Here is a 15,317-nt window from a genome sequence, read left to right on the forward strand (position 1 = left end):
TTTCTGCACACAATGTAAATGTTGCCCCTGGATCATAAATCCCCTATATCTGCATTGATATCCTGCATATACTGTATATCAAAAAAGATAGGAGCAAAAAAGAAGTGATGGTGATGAGCTTATTTCTGAAACAATAGCATGTTTAACTATGCCCATTAGTAGTTATTGTGATGGTATCCAGCTGTTAGAAAAGATAGTGTTTTGCAAAATGACTCAGAAACAGGAAGGGCTTTTAAACAAAAAAAAGTATTTTGACCCCCTGTGAAAGGGGTGTGTGGGTTGTTCGCTGTTATAAAGTAGTCAGACACGGCGCACAGGCGTGCAGGTTTTGTTGTTTGTACAGCTCTTTAAGTGGTAGTTACCAGCGATGGTAGCACCTAGTGCGGGGTCAGACCAAGCAGGGAACCATGTGACTGTACCAGCAATGGTAAGGCCACAGGCACATATACACAAACCGCAGTATAAACAGTGAAAAAATAAAACACTGTGAAAACAGAAAAATAGTTTGCCTACAGGCGGCTGAGTGCTACCTCCACTAAAAGGAGGGTTCAGCTGTCAGAGTACACAGTGCTACACACTCTCGCTATACTGGTTGGGAATCGTTCCCTGATCACATAAACTAACCCTAATCCACAAGCAATAACAAGTCCTGGTTACACACACAGTGGGCCCTATGTAGCAAATATGTACACAGCTGCTTCCGCATGGGCAAAAATGACAGCGTTAAGAAACCGCTGCGATGGCGCATGAAAATGTGATTTAGATGTTGGGTCTCATATGTGGGCTAACTCAAATCAAATAGTGTATCATGCACCTAGCCAATCAAAGCACAGTAGGGGGAGAGGAGTAAGGATTCAACATTCCTGTTAAAGGCACCTGCACATCTGCAATAGCGAACAGAGGGCATTTTGAAACCAAATAAAAAGGCAGCTCAAAAAAATAATGTCCAGCAGTGAGGAGGATGACCAAGCCCCTCAAGCAAGGTCATCTATAAGGCTTTGTCTGACCTGCATAGCACCCACCACCACTGGAACTTCAAGTTCAGAATCTGATTCCCTCAAACCCTGTAATCTTTCCTCTGTAAGTTCAACATCACATCCATTATGGAGAGCTATGTTATGTAAAACACAACAAGCCTGAATGATATTGCTAACCTTCTGAGAAGTGTACTGTAGTGTTCCCCCAGAGACATCCAAACATCGGAATCACATTTTGAGGATTCCAAATGTTCGCTCAATTACAGCACAAGCACATTTACAGGTACGATTATACCTGTTGTGTATTTTGTTGCAGCTTGTGAGAGTCAGGGAAATGGATGAATTCTCCTGCCTGTTTTACTAAAGCAGCAGTTCCATCTCGCACTGCACATGATACAGCCAACTGACTCATGCCTGCACACATTATGCTGGAACGAGCCAGTGGCATAAAGTGTTAAGTGCAGCGGATACCCTTAGTGCTACAGGCAAGCCTGAAGCACTTGGCAGATGTCGTGATTAGAGCACTTGATCTCCCAGCTGAAGCAGTCAGGCTCCTAGTCAATGACCAATAGGTGCATGCATACTCTTCTTCAGCTGCCCCACCATATCTACCCCAACACGCTCAAACAGAGTTTCCACCAATGACATTGGCACTGGGGGAGCTCGAGGCACTCCTTGGGCGCACCCATTCATCTATCCCTGGCCAGAACTGCGCCATAAGCTTTGGTTTTGTCACTAGCAAAATAGGCCAGCCAGGGGAATAGCATGAGCCAGTTGTAAGAAGTCGTCCCTGAAGGGCCTGGGAACGAGCAGAGTCAAGGGTCTGTGGCGACTCATAGACCAAGCAGACTGCTATTTCAATTAAAGCATACCTGTCTGTCTGTAATTTTTGTTTTGATTTGTTCAAATGGTGCCTCTAATTTAATGCCACTTTGTTTCCAACCTAGTACTTTTGCACTGAGTAATTCAAAACAGCTTTGTTAGTTTTCAGTTGGCTGATGATTTAGGGTGATGAGGAAACATCTTCCCCTAGTCTAAAAAGGACCAGCACACTACATGTTACTATTTACAACTTCCCAGTAAATCCCATTCCTCTGAGCCACGGCTAGCCAATTTTCTGTTTGTTTATTCTGGGGTTTTCTAATTATTTCCCATCTTTTAATCCACAGATTTCTTTGACCAGCTGGGGGAGCTGGTACGCAGACATCAAGAGGAGTGAAATTCTCATTCAATAAAAGAAAGGAAGATATATTTTCTTGTTTTATTTTTGAATGGAATAAAACAACAGAGGGGGTTTGTGCACGCAGACATAGAGAGCATTCTAGAAGGTACTGCTTGTCCCTCTCTAAATTCCTGGCTTCTCTGTTTTGTCAGAGACCAGCCCTTACCTCATACATCTTTCACGTTTCATCGGCAAAAGATCCTAGGATGAGAAAAGTTGCTTTCGCTCCCCTGGGGCTGGCGGTGTCCTGCCCGACACTGCTGCTGGCATTGATCTCTGCAGTGTTCTCCTTCCCGTCTGGCCCTGCTTCTGACACATGCACCACCCTGGTCCAGGGGAAATTCTTTGGATACTTCTCTTCATCTTCGGTCTTCCCTTACAGCAATGGTGGAGCGTCGGCTTCCCCTTGTTCCTGGATCGTCCAGAACCCAGACCCACGACGCTACACCATCTACATGAAGGTGACCAAACCCACCTCCTGCTGCAACCCGCGCCTAATCAGGACATTTCAGTATGATTCTTTCCTGGAGACCACTCGCACCTACTTGGGCATGGAGAGCTTCGACGAGGTCCTCAAGCTCTGCGACACCTCTACCCGGCATGCTTTTCTACAGTCTGGCAAGCAATTCCTGCAGATGAAGAAGCTAGTGTCAGGGGGTGAACCCTCATTGGCCTTGGCTGGGAATGGCGAGTTCATGGTAGAGTATCTCGTTGTGGGTAACAGGAACCCTAGTCTGCCTGCCTGCCAGGTGCTCTGTAAGTGGTTGGAGAACTGCCTGGTGTCTAGTACCGTGGCTCGCCCCTGTGGCATCATGCAGACCTCCTGCCAGTGCTGGGATGTACCACCCAGGAAACAGGACAGCTGCTACCGCGGAGGGATCTATCTGGAGAACTGCATCCCTAGCGTGAAGGAGAGCAACAGGGATGCTGAGATAATGGGTGAGTGAAGCTAGAAATACTGTCTGATGTCTTGTACCCTTGTGTTCCTCCTGTGTATAGTGTAGATCTTCTGCATAGACTGGGTGACAGTGCCTTTCTACAATACCCCTTTGGAATGCCTTATTTAAGGGGTGGGAGTGTTTAAAGGGTTGTAGTGTATCTGGGGTACAGTAAGCGTGCACTGTATTTCCACTTACCAGCATTTTAACTGGTTGACATTATGCTATACATAAAAATGACTTAATGTGGGAAGTGTGGCTGTGATGATTTGTTGACTTGAAAATACAAATGAGGTTGTTATTAATATTAGTATGTGTTCTTTGGGTCCAGGCACATGTGGTTTTCCTTGCTACTAATCTTGATCACCTCCCTAAAATGCCTCTAACATCACTATGACTTATGCAAAGAATCTCCATTTAAGTTTAATTTGAAGCCGCTGGTAGCAAAGACAGTCCAATTAAAACGTGTAGAAAAAGTGATTATTTTCCCATGTGTCTACCATAAAACAAGGAGCCTGTCATTAACAGTCAGTTGCATTTTAGTCAGTAAAATCTACAAATGTACTGGGTTAAGAATGATGTTACTTAAATAAGATTTAGTAATTATTCTGTTAGCTGAGGTTGTTCTTGCTGTCTTACAATCCTCTGATCTGTGTACCTCTTCGTCCAGATCTACCTATTTAAATCGGCAAAGTCATCAGCAGAAAAATAAATTTAAATCTTGAGAAACCCTTTTATATAACAGTTGGAAACTGTCATTTTCAATTTCTTTTTTTAAGTGTTTTAGTTGGGGGGGGGGGGGGGGGGGTGACTTGCTTGTTAGACTCAGAAAAGGCAGGAGTGCAGTGTGTTAAACCCCCATTAGTCCGACTGTACCTGGCAGCCAGAAACATAATGAAAGTAACACAAGTAAACCTGTTAAGCCACCAAGCAGCCACAAAATACAGATTGTTCTACACATTATTTCAGAACAAAATGACTACCAGGAGTCATGAAGGTAATAATTAAAAGTGAGTGGAATGGTTAGAGCTGGGGGCCTGTGTCTGGAATGAAGACTGGAAGGCAGTATGATCTAGTGAGCCTGTCAGGCAGTGTGGGGAACTGGGACTTTTTTAAGATGTGAACATGAGGGTCAGTAAATGCAATTCTAAATGTTTCCATTGCAGAGCAACAGTCTCAATAAGGGATATTTGATCCCAGTATGGTTGCACTTCTCTTACATCATTTCCATTTCAGTGCTTGATCTTCCATCCCTAGAGCCTGGGTTCTCTTCAGGGGTAATATAATGCCGATAAACCTTTTGCTTTTCAGTATTTCCATCGCAGTCCTGTATCACCAGCAGAGGTCTTGTCTCTGTAAAGCTAATCACAGGGCACCTTGCAGCATTATTTTCACAGCATTGTCACTGCATACTTGCACCACTGTTCATGACTCATTATCTTTGTGCTAGGGTGTGCTAAGGACAGCTAAACTGTTGCTCACTGACCCTGTCACCTATATCTTTAGCATCAGTATAATATTCAGTGCTGTGATTTATTTTATTTTTTTTTAGGCTCTGAAAAATGTACTGTAAATACTGCCCCTAACAGATCATCTTCAATGTCAATGGAGTGGCACTGCAATGGAAATAGAATGGTTCTGTGACAAGGGGCAATGGTAGCACAAGGGCTGAGTCATTAGTAGAATGTATCACAGCTTTACAACATGTTGACAAACCAAAGGTATCACAATGTAATACACCACAACACCCTAGTAACCAATGCAGTATCAATACTAGACAGCATGCTAGCTACCCCTCTTTATATGCCTCCTTGTTTCCACCCTGCCTAGCACATCTTCAGTCTTCTCTTCATTTCAGTCCCTGCTTCTTTTTCCCTTGCTTAGCATCTTCATTTCTACTTATACTTCACTTTGTAGCACTCATTACACTGTTAGGCTATATAACCTACCCACGTGTTTACCAACTAGCTAACTATAACACGCCAATTTGAGGATGGGAATTGGAAGAGAAAAATGTCATAGCCATTTTGTGTGTAGATTAATATGTGTGCCTCTGATAGGTATAATGCTGATCTCAAAATGTGGGTGCCATTCTTTCTGCCAGTGACTGAATGACCATTGAGGTGATTTTGCAATAAATATTTAATTCTCCCATTGTAAAAACAAGTTAGCTGAAGTCTGCCTCCTTCTAATCTCTCCCTCGCCCTCTTTGCCACAGTAGAAATTTGGACCAATTACATATTTTATTTGTATTTCAGGAAATGGAAGTGTCTATGGAATGGTGGGCACTATGGAAATACCCACCAATCCAATTATCAGTCAAGGTGCTAGCAGGCTGATTAAATATTCATGTTTTAATTAAGGCATTTTATTACACCTACTTTATGAGTAATAATAAAAGATTGCTTGGAGTGGGGAGGCATTCATTTTAGTGGAAAAATCGACTTTTTTCTGTAACAGTTCATATTTAACTTTTGATACTGTGTGCTGTTTGAGATCTGAACTGGGCTAAGCAGCGTTGGTATACAGTCCTAACTGAGAAATAGGGGCAATGACAAATGCAGAGCTAAAGCCAGCTTTTTTATAGAAGCTAGCGAATAGTGGGAATGTGATTTCTATTGAATGTTAGTAATGTCCAAAAAGAAAAGGTTTAGTTTAATTCCAGACTTGACCCTTTCATCCCCAAATCTTTTTTTCCATAATATTCCAAGATAACCTTGCAACTCAGATATATCTGTACTGGTTATTTTCAGTGTGTTCAATTATACTTTTCTCCCATTTTGGAATGCCCAATCACTTTCCTCCTCACTGTAGCAATTCCCCACATGGTTCAGGAGACCAAAGATTCAGTGGGCATCCTCTGATCCCACAACTAAGCTAGCTTTTTCACCAAGGAACTTGAGAGCAGATATCAGCAAGTTACTGACCTCTGGAGGACAAAGGCCAGCCCTGCAAGTGTCCACTCTGAGCACACTGGGCACCTGGCTAGCAGGGTTCACTGTAGAGTGATGAGAAGAAACAGTCCCTTCTGGTTTTACCTCCCTAACCCATGGAAGCACCTGACCCAATGTGACACTCTCCTCAGATTCCTCAGTGAAGACCATCCCACTTTGCGCAACCAGGACGTGAACCTGCGTTGTATGACTCACCCTGTGCACATCGCAGCTGTGCTTCTACCAAGTGAGCCACTCAAGGGCCCATAATGGTTATTATTAAATTCATCAAATTCCAGTACTTTCATCCAGCAGTTTACCTACAGAGGCACATGTCAAGGTTGTGGATCACTGCTGAAATGACATGTTCCGTGTCTTGGGAGTTGCTTAAGGTGCTTTAACCTTTAATCTCTAGATCAAACTGAGGGTTCAATTGAATTAAAACATGTCAGATTATTTTCTGTGCTCCCCAGATAACATCCTTATGTATGTACAGGAAGTATGGCTTGAAGAATAAATAGCCTTAGTGTATCCATACCTCAGTGTATTCATTCTTCTGATGGCAGTTATAGCATCATAGTAGATTTAGCCCAATTTACAATGTTTTTGCAAGAGCTCAAAGTTAAGCACACAAAACTAGCAACAAAAACAAAAATCCTGACTGATGAAAAAATAAATATTTTAAAAACTAGACTATAACTATATACTATGAATTTACATATAAAATGATATGTAAAACTGTATTTGCAGTTATAAGGTAAGACATCTCAATTAGAACATGTCAACATTCAATTTAGTTCAATTGACAAACCCAATAAACAAACCGACTCCTACCGTATTAACATAAGGATCATGCAGTCAATTAAAACCCATACCATATTTAAAATAACAAGTTAAGGGCTTGTTCCTTTTAAAGGTAATTAATAAAAAAACTGCTGAAAATCCATTCTTTCTGGTGAAATGTGTTCAATTATGTAATAGTTTATTTCATGTAAAATATCTAATTAGTCACTGATCAAAAAAACTATTGATTTCACAGCATCAGTGTTTCCTACCGGCAATGCCGTGATGCACTCAAAAAACATCTCTTCCTCTAACCTCTTGCATGAGGAAGCTGGATAGGAAACAAAAAAATGAAGGAATGGGTATAACCTTTTGACCACTGCACTCTCCACGCTATCAGTGAGCTCTCTGCTCTATTGATCCGCCACTAATTAGATGAAAATCGAAGTTTAAAAATACTTTTGCATTTCATTTAATCTTTCCTTAATTACTTTTAATTGGAATGCATTCATTACTATCAATAGTGTTATAAAAATAAATCAATGCTCACCCTCAGGTGGTGGCAGCTTTGCACGCACTTCGTTACACTGTCTTTGGTAATTCTGTCATGATGAGAGACATAAGAACTTAAGAAAACTTATGAATGAGAGGAAGCTATTCGAGTTTTTGGTTCTTAGCATCTGGTTGATCTCATGACTTCGGGTCTTAAACGACCCCTATGATTCAACATGGCTATGTAGCCCATTCTACACCTTCACCACTCTCTATGTGATCAAGTTTCTCCTTTCCTCTGTCCTAAGTCTATCTCCTCTTCATTTCCAGTGATTTCTTCTGATCCTGGTTTCTGTACTACACTTAAAGAGTAAATAGTGGGCTCATAAAAATATGGCATTATACATTCCCCACGTGTTGCTACAACTGTTTAAATAACCTTTATCATTTTTCTTTTCATTGTTAACATCCTGGCAACATTTTATGCTTATAACTTTTAAGGTCTGTTTCAAAGCACTTTTCAAAATGTCCATGAGTTAAATACAGACTGGAGCAAACACTTTGAAAATATGTCCCTAAGTTAAGGAAACTTGGGCGGGAAATGCCTGCTTTTAGTATAATGTGTGCAGCTGCTTTGTGGAGGTGTTAAAAATGTTTGAGGGTATTTATTAGGGATGTGCGGAAATGTGTATTTTTAGAGTAATTAACTTTAAGAAATTTGAAGTTGTTAGGTATTAATTATATGGAATAACATGTGTTAATTACTCAATACAAAACAATTATTTAGCATCAATCAATAACAATGTGTTATTTAGTATAGACACTTATGATTACTAAAGTTACTAAAACTCATTTATATTTTATAAGCGATTATTTGTCTTACCTTTCTTTATCCTTTGGATATAAATATATGTTTTTCACTTTTCTTAGTTTCCTCAGAAATGCCTCATTGCAGCAGGGGATTGTGGGATTACAGTCCTGGTCAAGGTGTTATATCTGATTAAACTCAACAGCAAAAGGCATATCCTAGAGTTAGGGTTAAGAAAGGTCACATGCTCTGGATGAGAGAAAAATTAGCTTCCAATCAGCTTTTAAAACAATCAATGCGGAAATTAATTGCCATTGATTGGTATTAAATTATAAAGGCAAGGCACAGACAGCTTTTCTTGTTTCAAAATCAACACAATAATATATATATATATATATATATATATATATATATATATATATATATATATATATATATATATATTAATATAGGTAATTACTTGGAATTACTTGGAAAATATTAATTTTGGCACACCTCTAGTATTTATTTGCCCCCTCCGTTGGATAGCAAGGCTTCTGTTGTGTTGGGAATGTGTAAATAGAAAAATGTAAAGGTCATTATTTAGCATTAGTTGGGATCATTAGTAATTATTGTGTGAGTAAGGGAGGAACAAGGTAATCATTCAGCTGCTCGGCACATACCTGTACATTACAACAAGGTGGTTGAATAACTATCGCATTACACCACCTTGTGAGTTTATTAAGAATATAATTATAGGATTTAAACAGACATACGTGGGATTTACAATTAAAACTATATAAATGACAGTAATTACCTGGTAATGCTATAATAATTATCAAATAATTACATTGTAATGACCCTATAACTAAACTGTTGTGTCCAAACATTGCTCGTTAATTAGGAACAGAGGAAATCTAAATACTAAAATCATTCAGCTGACATTGTGTGCCAGCACCTTCAGTTGTGCCTAGTTCTGCATGCATGGCATTTTGTGGTATGCAACTTAATACAACCAGAGCTGCGGATCTGGGCCTCCTAATCCTTGGATTGCAAGTACTGAAGGAAGACAGTTTTCAGGCTCAGCTGAGACAAAAAAAGACACAGTGAACATATACTCTCACTGAGTAGGAGTCTAGGGATAGATTCCATGACAAAGAGGTATTCACTGGAAGAAAACAATCTTCTGGAAAGAGGAATACATCTATTGTAATTGCTAGGAACATTTTCCTTAATAGAGGTGGCACATAAGTCTGCCCAATAGAAGATAAAAAAAAGAAATCACTTGCTAATGGAACAGAATGTATTTTTTTTTTGCAAAACAAAATGTTTTAACATTTTAAAGACTGGATGCTTTGTTCTAATTATTTGTATTAAACTTTTAAATAACATACATGCAATTGAGAGGAATGGTAGTTCCTCATGCCAAGTTATCAATGAAGCGTGAGAACTGCCAGATTCTCTATAAAGCAAGGACAGTTTATGTGTTTACAGGGTATTGGCGCAGCAAAAGTAAATCAGCCAAAAGCACCATTTCGCTTTTAATTTGTAGTTCTCTACACTCTTAGGTGAAATGTAGAACAAAGTCAATACCTATCATACAGTAAGAGAAATAAGTTGTCAAAGTAAGGTAAAAATGTTCTCAATCTTTTTCTCCCAACATATTTGTTTGCATAGACTATACACTATCATCCACGCATATGCATATTTCAGGACATTCGAGTTTAATGACAATTAACTTGTTTTGTCAACATGGAAATATACTAGTGAATGCACTTATTGTGACGTCTATATCATTTATATTAAATTAATTATTTCTGTTTCAAAATGGAACATTTGCTGCAATAAATATATATAAAAAAAGGTCTGGCATGCTTGGGATTTGAAGTTATAACCTTCAGTTTGCAAGCATGTTGTGTTATTATAAAATGTCAGTGCTACACGATTACTTGAGACAAGCAGTATTTTGAAAGATGAAGTCAGCCAGCTGAGAATTCTCTGGACTTATATTTTGGAGATTTTTCGAGTCATCCTTCATCTTCTTCATCATCATCATCATCATCATTCTGAGTGTTGCTGTTTTCGGGGGTTGCAGAGCATGGATGTGACTGGCTGTTGAACCAAGACATCAGCCTGAAATGACTTGAGGTTATATAAGGGGGTGCATGAGCCTGGGGACTTGAGACAGTCCAGCACTGAACTTGAATGAGAAATTGTGGGTGCGACTGAGCGAGCGTGTGAGCTGTGACCGGAGAGAATATGCAGTGAAACTTTCAAGACTAAAACGTAGGGTTATTATTTTGGTGCCGTGAATTCCGGCCCTGGACAGGAATTCTCTGTAGTTTCAAATAAAACAAACATTTTGAGAATTCAACACCTTCACTTCCTAAACATGAAAACTTTACAATATACTAAATGTATGGATCAAGCTTATTATGATAGTTTGCCAAATCAGATGAAAGCTTTAAATACATTTGGGATAGTACATAATCATTATTTACAAAATCTTGTTCATCTTGTTACTTGTTAAAGACTGTAACTTTACTACTATACTACTTGCATATGTTGTGAAATGGAAGTACTAACTTTGAGGCATAAAAGATAGGGCACCTGCATTGCAAACTGTCGATTCAGGAGGATTATCTCTGCCTCTGGGAGCGAAAGATAGGGACAGACCTTTGAGATGTTTTGGAGGTGGTAGAAAGAGGATTTGACTACAGAGGAGATTTGGGCATTAAAGGAGAGGTTACAAGGCTTCATACAATGGGGGAAGAAAGCAGCATTCAGTTTCAATGCAAGGTGAGAGGGACATCCAGGGTCTAGTTTTAGGTAGACCTGGGTGTCATCTGCATAAGAGTAAAACATAAGGCTATGTTGTTGGTTGAGGTGACCCAAGGGAAGCATGAAGATGTTGAAGAGAAGAGGCCCAAGAACAGACTCTTGGGGACATCGTACGTGAACGGGTTTGCATCAGCACTGCTTCCATCATAGAAAACAGACTGCATGCATCCAGATAGGTAATAGGACAGCCAAGAGAGACACGTTTTAGCATGCTTTTGAAGGCGGTCAATAAGAATGCTATGATCTATGGTATGAAAAGCAGCAGTTAGGTCAAGGAGAAAAAGGACAGAGGGAGCAGCAGCATCAGCATTGAGCAGGAGATCATTTACAATCCGGAGCAGAGCAGTTTTGGTACTGTGATGTGGCCAGAAGCCAGACTGCAGAGATTCAAGCAGATTGTTATCGGTGAGATGCTTCATCAGATGGCTAGCTACAGCTCGTTCAAGAGTTTTGGGGAGAACAGGAAGATTGGATATGGGATGGAAGTTGGATAACACAGCCAGGTCAAGGGAGGGTTTTTTTCAGCACCGGTTTACTATACATATAAATTACTAATAATGTATAGTATAAAGTTAACATACACAAGGACATAGTACACAATTACCTACAGTTATTAACAATCACTATTTCAATATATATAGATATATATATATATAATCTATATTATAATATACAATAGATATATATTATATATATATATATTATATCTATCTTAACCTATTCTATCACATTAAGCATACACAATTCCAAAGCTTTACAAATCATTAAATTAATGCAATTCAGTAAAACTTTAGCACCTACAGTTAAGGTAATGAAATATTCTAATTAAACGTACCATATACCAAACTTTGAAAGTAATCAAAGAATACAATTCAGTACAACTTTGACATATTACAGGACTTTAGGAATCATTAAACTTCAGAATTTCAGTAAAATGTTTATAAACTTTGATTCTTGCTGTTAAGGCATTGTAATAACATGCAGTTTAAATAAATATAATAAAAGTTAGTAGCTGCTCAATAACACACACAATGCTTCATATAAGGTTTTGGTGATCCGAATAATTACGTAACTTGCACTTGCCTCAGTCTGTTGGTCCTTTTTTTGGGAGCTAAATCTTGTAGCCATTTTAGCAGCAAAAGCTGTGTGCATAAAACACTGCACGTAATCCATCACGTGATTACATGTGCATTCAGTTGATTAGACAGTATGGATGATCAAAGATCAGATCATTTATATATATATATATATATATATATATATATATATATATACAGTGCCTATAGAAAGTCTACAACCCCTTGAACTTTTTTCACATTTTGTTATGTCAGTGCCTCAGAGTTTCGTGCATTTAAATGCAGATTTTTTTTCCACTTAACTACACACAATCATCCACACTGTTAAGGGTAAAAAGTTTTTATTGAGAAAAAAATTATATATTAAAAATACAAAACTGAAAGATCATAATTGGATAAGTCTCCATCCCCCTGAGTTAATACTTGGTGGAAGCATCTTTGACAGCAATTACAGTTGTGAGTCTGTTGGTCTCTACCAACTTTGTACACCTAGATTTGGCAATATTTGACCGTTCTTCTTTACAAAACTGTTCAAGCTCTGTCAATTTGCTTGGGGTACGTTGATGGACAGCAATTTTCAAGTCATGCTACAAATTTTCGATTGGATTTAGGTCAGGGCTCTGACCGGGTCACTCAAGGACATTTACCTTTTTGTTCCTTAGCCACCCCAGTGTAGCTTTGGCTGTGTGCTTTGGGACGTTGTCATGCTGAAAGGTGAACTTCTGTCCCAGTTTCAGCTTTCAAACATAATGCTTTGCATTTAGGTCAAAAAGTTCCATTTTAGTTTTGTCAGACCACAAAACTTTTTGCCACATGGTTACAGAATGTTTTTTGGCATACTTCAAATGGGATTCAAGATGGGCTTTCTTGAGTAATGGCTTCTTTCTTGCCATTCTACCATACAGGCCAGATTTGTGGAGTGCTTGGGATATTGTTGTCACATACACACTTTGATCATTCTTGACCATAAAAGCATGTAGCTCTTGTAAAGTTGCCATTGGCTTCTTGGTAGCCTCTCTGGTCAGTCTCCTTCTTGCTCGGTCATCTAGTTTGGAGGGACAGCCTGATCTAGGCAGGATCTTGGTGGTGCCATACACCTTCCACTTCTTAATAATCGTCTTGACCATGCTCCAAGGGATATTCAAGGCTTTTGATATTTTTTTATACCCAACCCCTGATCTGTGCCTTTCAACAACTTTGTCCTGGAGTTCTTTGGAAGAGCATTGGTGCTCATTGTTCCTTGCTTTGAAATGCACTACCCAGCAGAGGGAACCTACAAGAATTGCTGAACTTATCCTGAAATCATGTGAATCACTACAATTTAACACAGATGGAGGCCACTTAACATGGTCTATGATTTTGAAGGTGCTTGGTTACACCTGAGCTAATTTAGGATTGCTATTACAAGGGGGGTGGACACTTATAGTGAAGGCACTACGACTGAAGCGTTTATTGATTAGTGTTAACAATAATCATGGGTGATTATTATTGTTTTCATCAAATGCTTTTGTCTAGTCTGTAGTCTAAAAGCTCTAAGAACAACATTTTCATAGCATGGTGGTGAATTTGGCATACTTAATGGCAAGCAAGTGCTAGGAGTTACAACAGATCTGTATAGGGTGTAACCATAATGCATCACATGCCCATCAGACAGGAATATTCATGTATTGGAGGTGTCCCCTGTACCCACAATATGCAGGTGTTTATTAACACTTTATTTTGGGTTATTTCTTTCTTGCTCTTAGCTTGGTTTACACATATTTTGATTACTGTTTTTGTTCATTTTAGGCATCTTAGTTTTTTGGTGGGTGTGGTAATTTTTTAATTATGTTGAAAGTCTGTTGTTTTTGTTTTTATGGTGCAGTAGGATACAGTAGGCACAGAGATGCAAATATTACATTATTGAAATGCTTGAGATGAGATGCTTTGAGAATACTCAATAATTTGAGTCTCATTTGACATTTCTGTAGCCGTCTTTCTGTACACTTATTGAAATATGCAAAGATTTGTTCCAGAAAAAGGGTGGTGGCAGATTAAGCAGTGTGACTAAATTAATTTTGGTGACAGCAATCTCAGGGTATTCGGTTTCATTTTTAATGCAGGTACACATTAAGTGTCAATAATTGAGGAGATCAGGTTCAGATTATTTGAACGTGTTCTAAACCACAGCACATTGGAGTTTGTCAAAGGTCACATTGCTGGCAAAATAGTAATACAAAAAGGAACCATTTATTTGAGAGTTTTGGTTCTTGAAATTGCCTTTTCTTTCCTCTCCTCTTTTCTTCGCTCCTCTTCTCTGAATAGACAAAGTTGCAGCTTGACTCCACCATACTAATCACTACTATGCTTTGAGCGCCACTCAGTAAAAGCCTTGTGACAAAGTGTAAGCAACCCAGAGTTGAATGCATTATATATGAGTGTCCATCGCATTCCCCTTCTATTTTCGGCTGTAATTTCTTTCATAAGCGTCCACGGAGAGAATGAAAAGAAATGGAGACAGGACTCATCCCTGCTTTACCCCTGTGGTAACCTTGAAGCCATCTGTGAGGTGATTATTTCATATAACCTTACACTCAAAGTCTCTATAGGAGTTTTATGATATTAACCATCTTTTGGGGAATTCCGTATGATCTCAATATTTTCCACATTGATTCCCGGTGAAGGCTGTCAAAAGCCTTTTCGAAATCTATGAAGATGACATATACAGTGCTGTTCCATTCGGCTGACTGTTCAAGAATTTGTCTCGGTAAATATGTGGTCGACACATCAACCCAGCTTGTTCTTTACGTATTATTTTGTCAGCTGCAGCTGCAATTCTTTTGAGGATGATTTTTCTGAAAACCCTGCCTGTGATAAATAGTAAAGTGATCCCTCTTGAGTTACTGCAATTTCCAGGGTCGCCCTTCTTTGGAAGTTTGACAGTAATGCAAGTTTTCTATTCTTGTGGGGTTTCTTCAGTATCCCATATCCCCTGAAAGATCATGATGAGGGTATTGGGTGTTTCCTTTTCCTCTGCTTTCAGCATCTCTGGGCAGATCCCATCTTCACCAGGTGCTTTTCCATTCTAGAGTTTTTTGATGGCTTCCTTGACTTCAGTTTCAGTAATGTGATCAAGGTTAATATCAAGATCTCGATCTTCATCTGCTTCTTGGATATGGGCTGTGCTTGCAGGCTCTGGTCTATTTAGGATACTGTGGAAGTGTTCATTCCATCTTTCACTCCTCTGCCTTTCATCAGAGGTGAATCTACCATCTTTGTCCTTTACAGG

At 39.2% G+C, this 15,317-nt stretch overlaps 1 protein-coding gene across 3 annotated transcripts in view; it reads left to right on the forward strand.

Moving 5' to 3' along the window:
• The window catches only part of adgrb1a (adhesion G protein-coupled receptor B1a), a 106,932-nt gene that overhangs the window by 18,293 nt on the left and 73,322 nt on the right, over positions 1-15,317 (forward strand). For all 3 annotated transcript variants that reach the window (XM_041245059.1, XM_041245060.1, XM_041245061.1), the window contains exon 2: positions 2,147-3,138. In XM_041245059.1, the coding sequence (XP_041100993.1) occupies positions 2,406-3,138 (733 nt within the window). In that variant the 5' untranslated portion in view covers positions 2,147-2,405. The remainder of the gene's footprint in view (positions 1-2,146; positions 3,139-15,317) is intronic.

The sequence above is a fragment of the Polyodon spathula genome, chromosome 3 (genome assembly GCF_017654505.1).
Source record: "Polyodon spathula isolate WHYD16114869_AA chromosome 3, ASM1765450v1, whole genome shotgun sequence".
NCBI lineage: Eukaryota > Metazoa > Chordata > Actinopteri > Acipenseriformes > Polyodontidae > Polyodon > Polyodon spathula.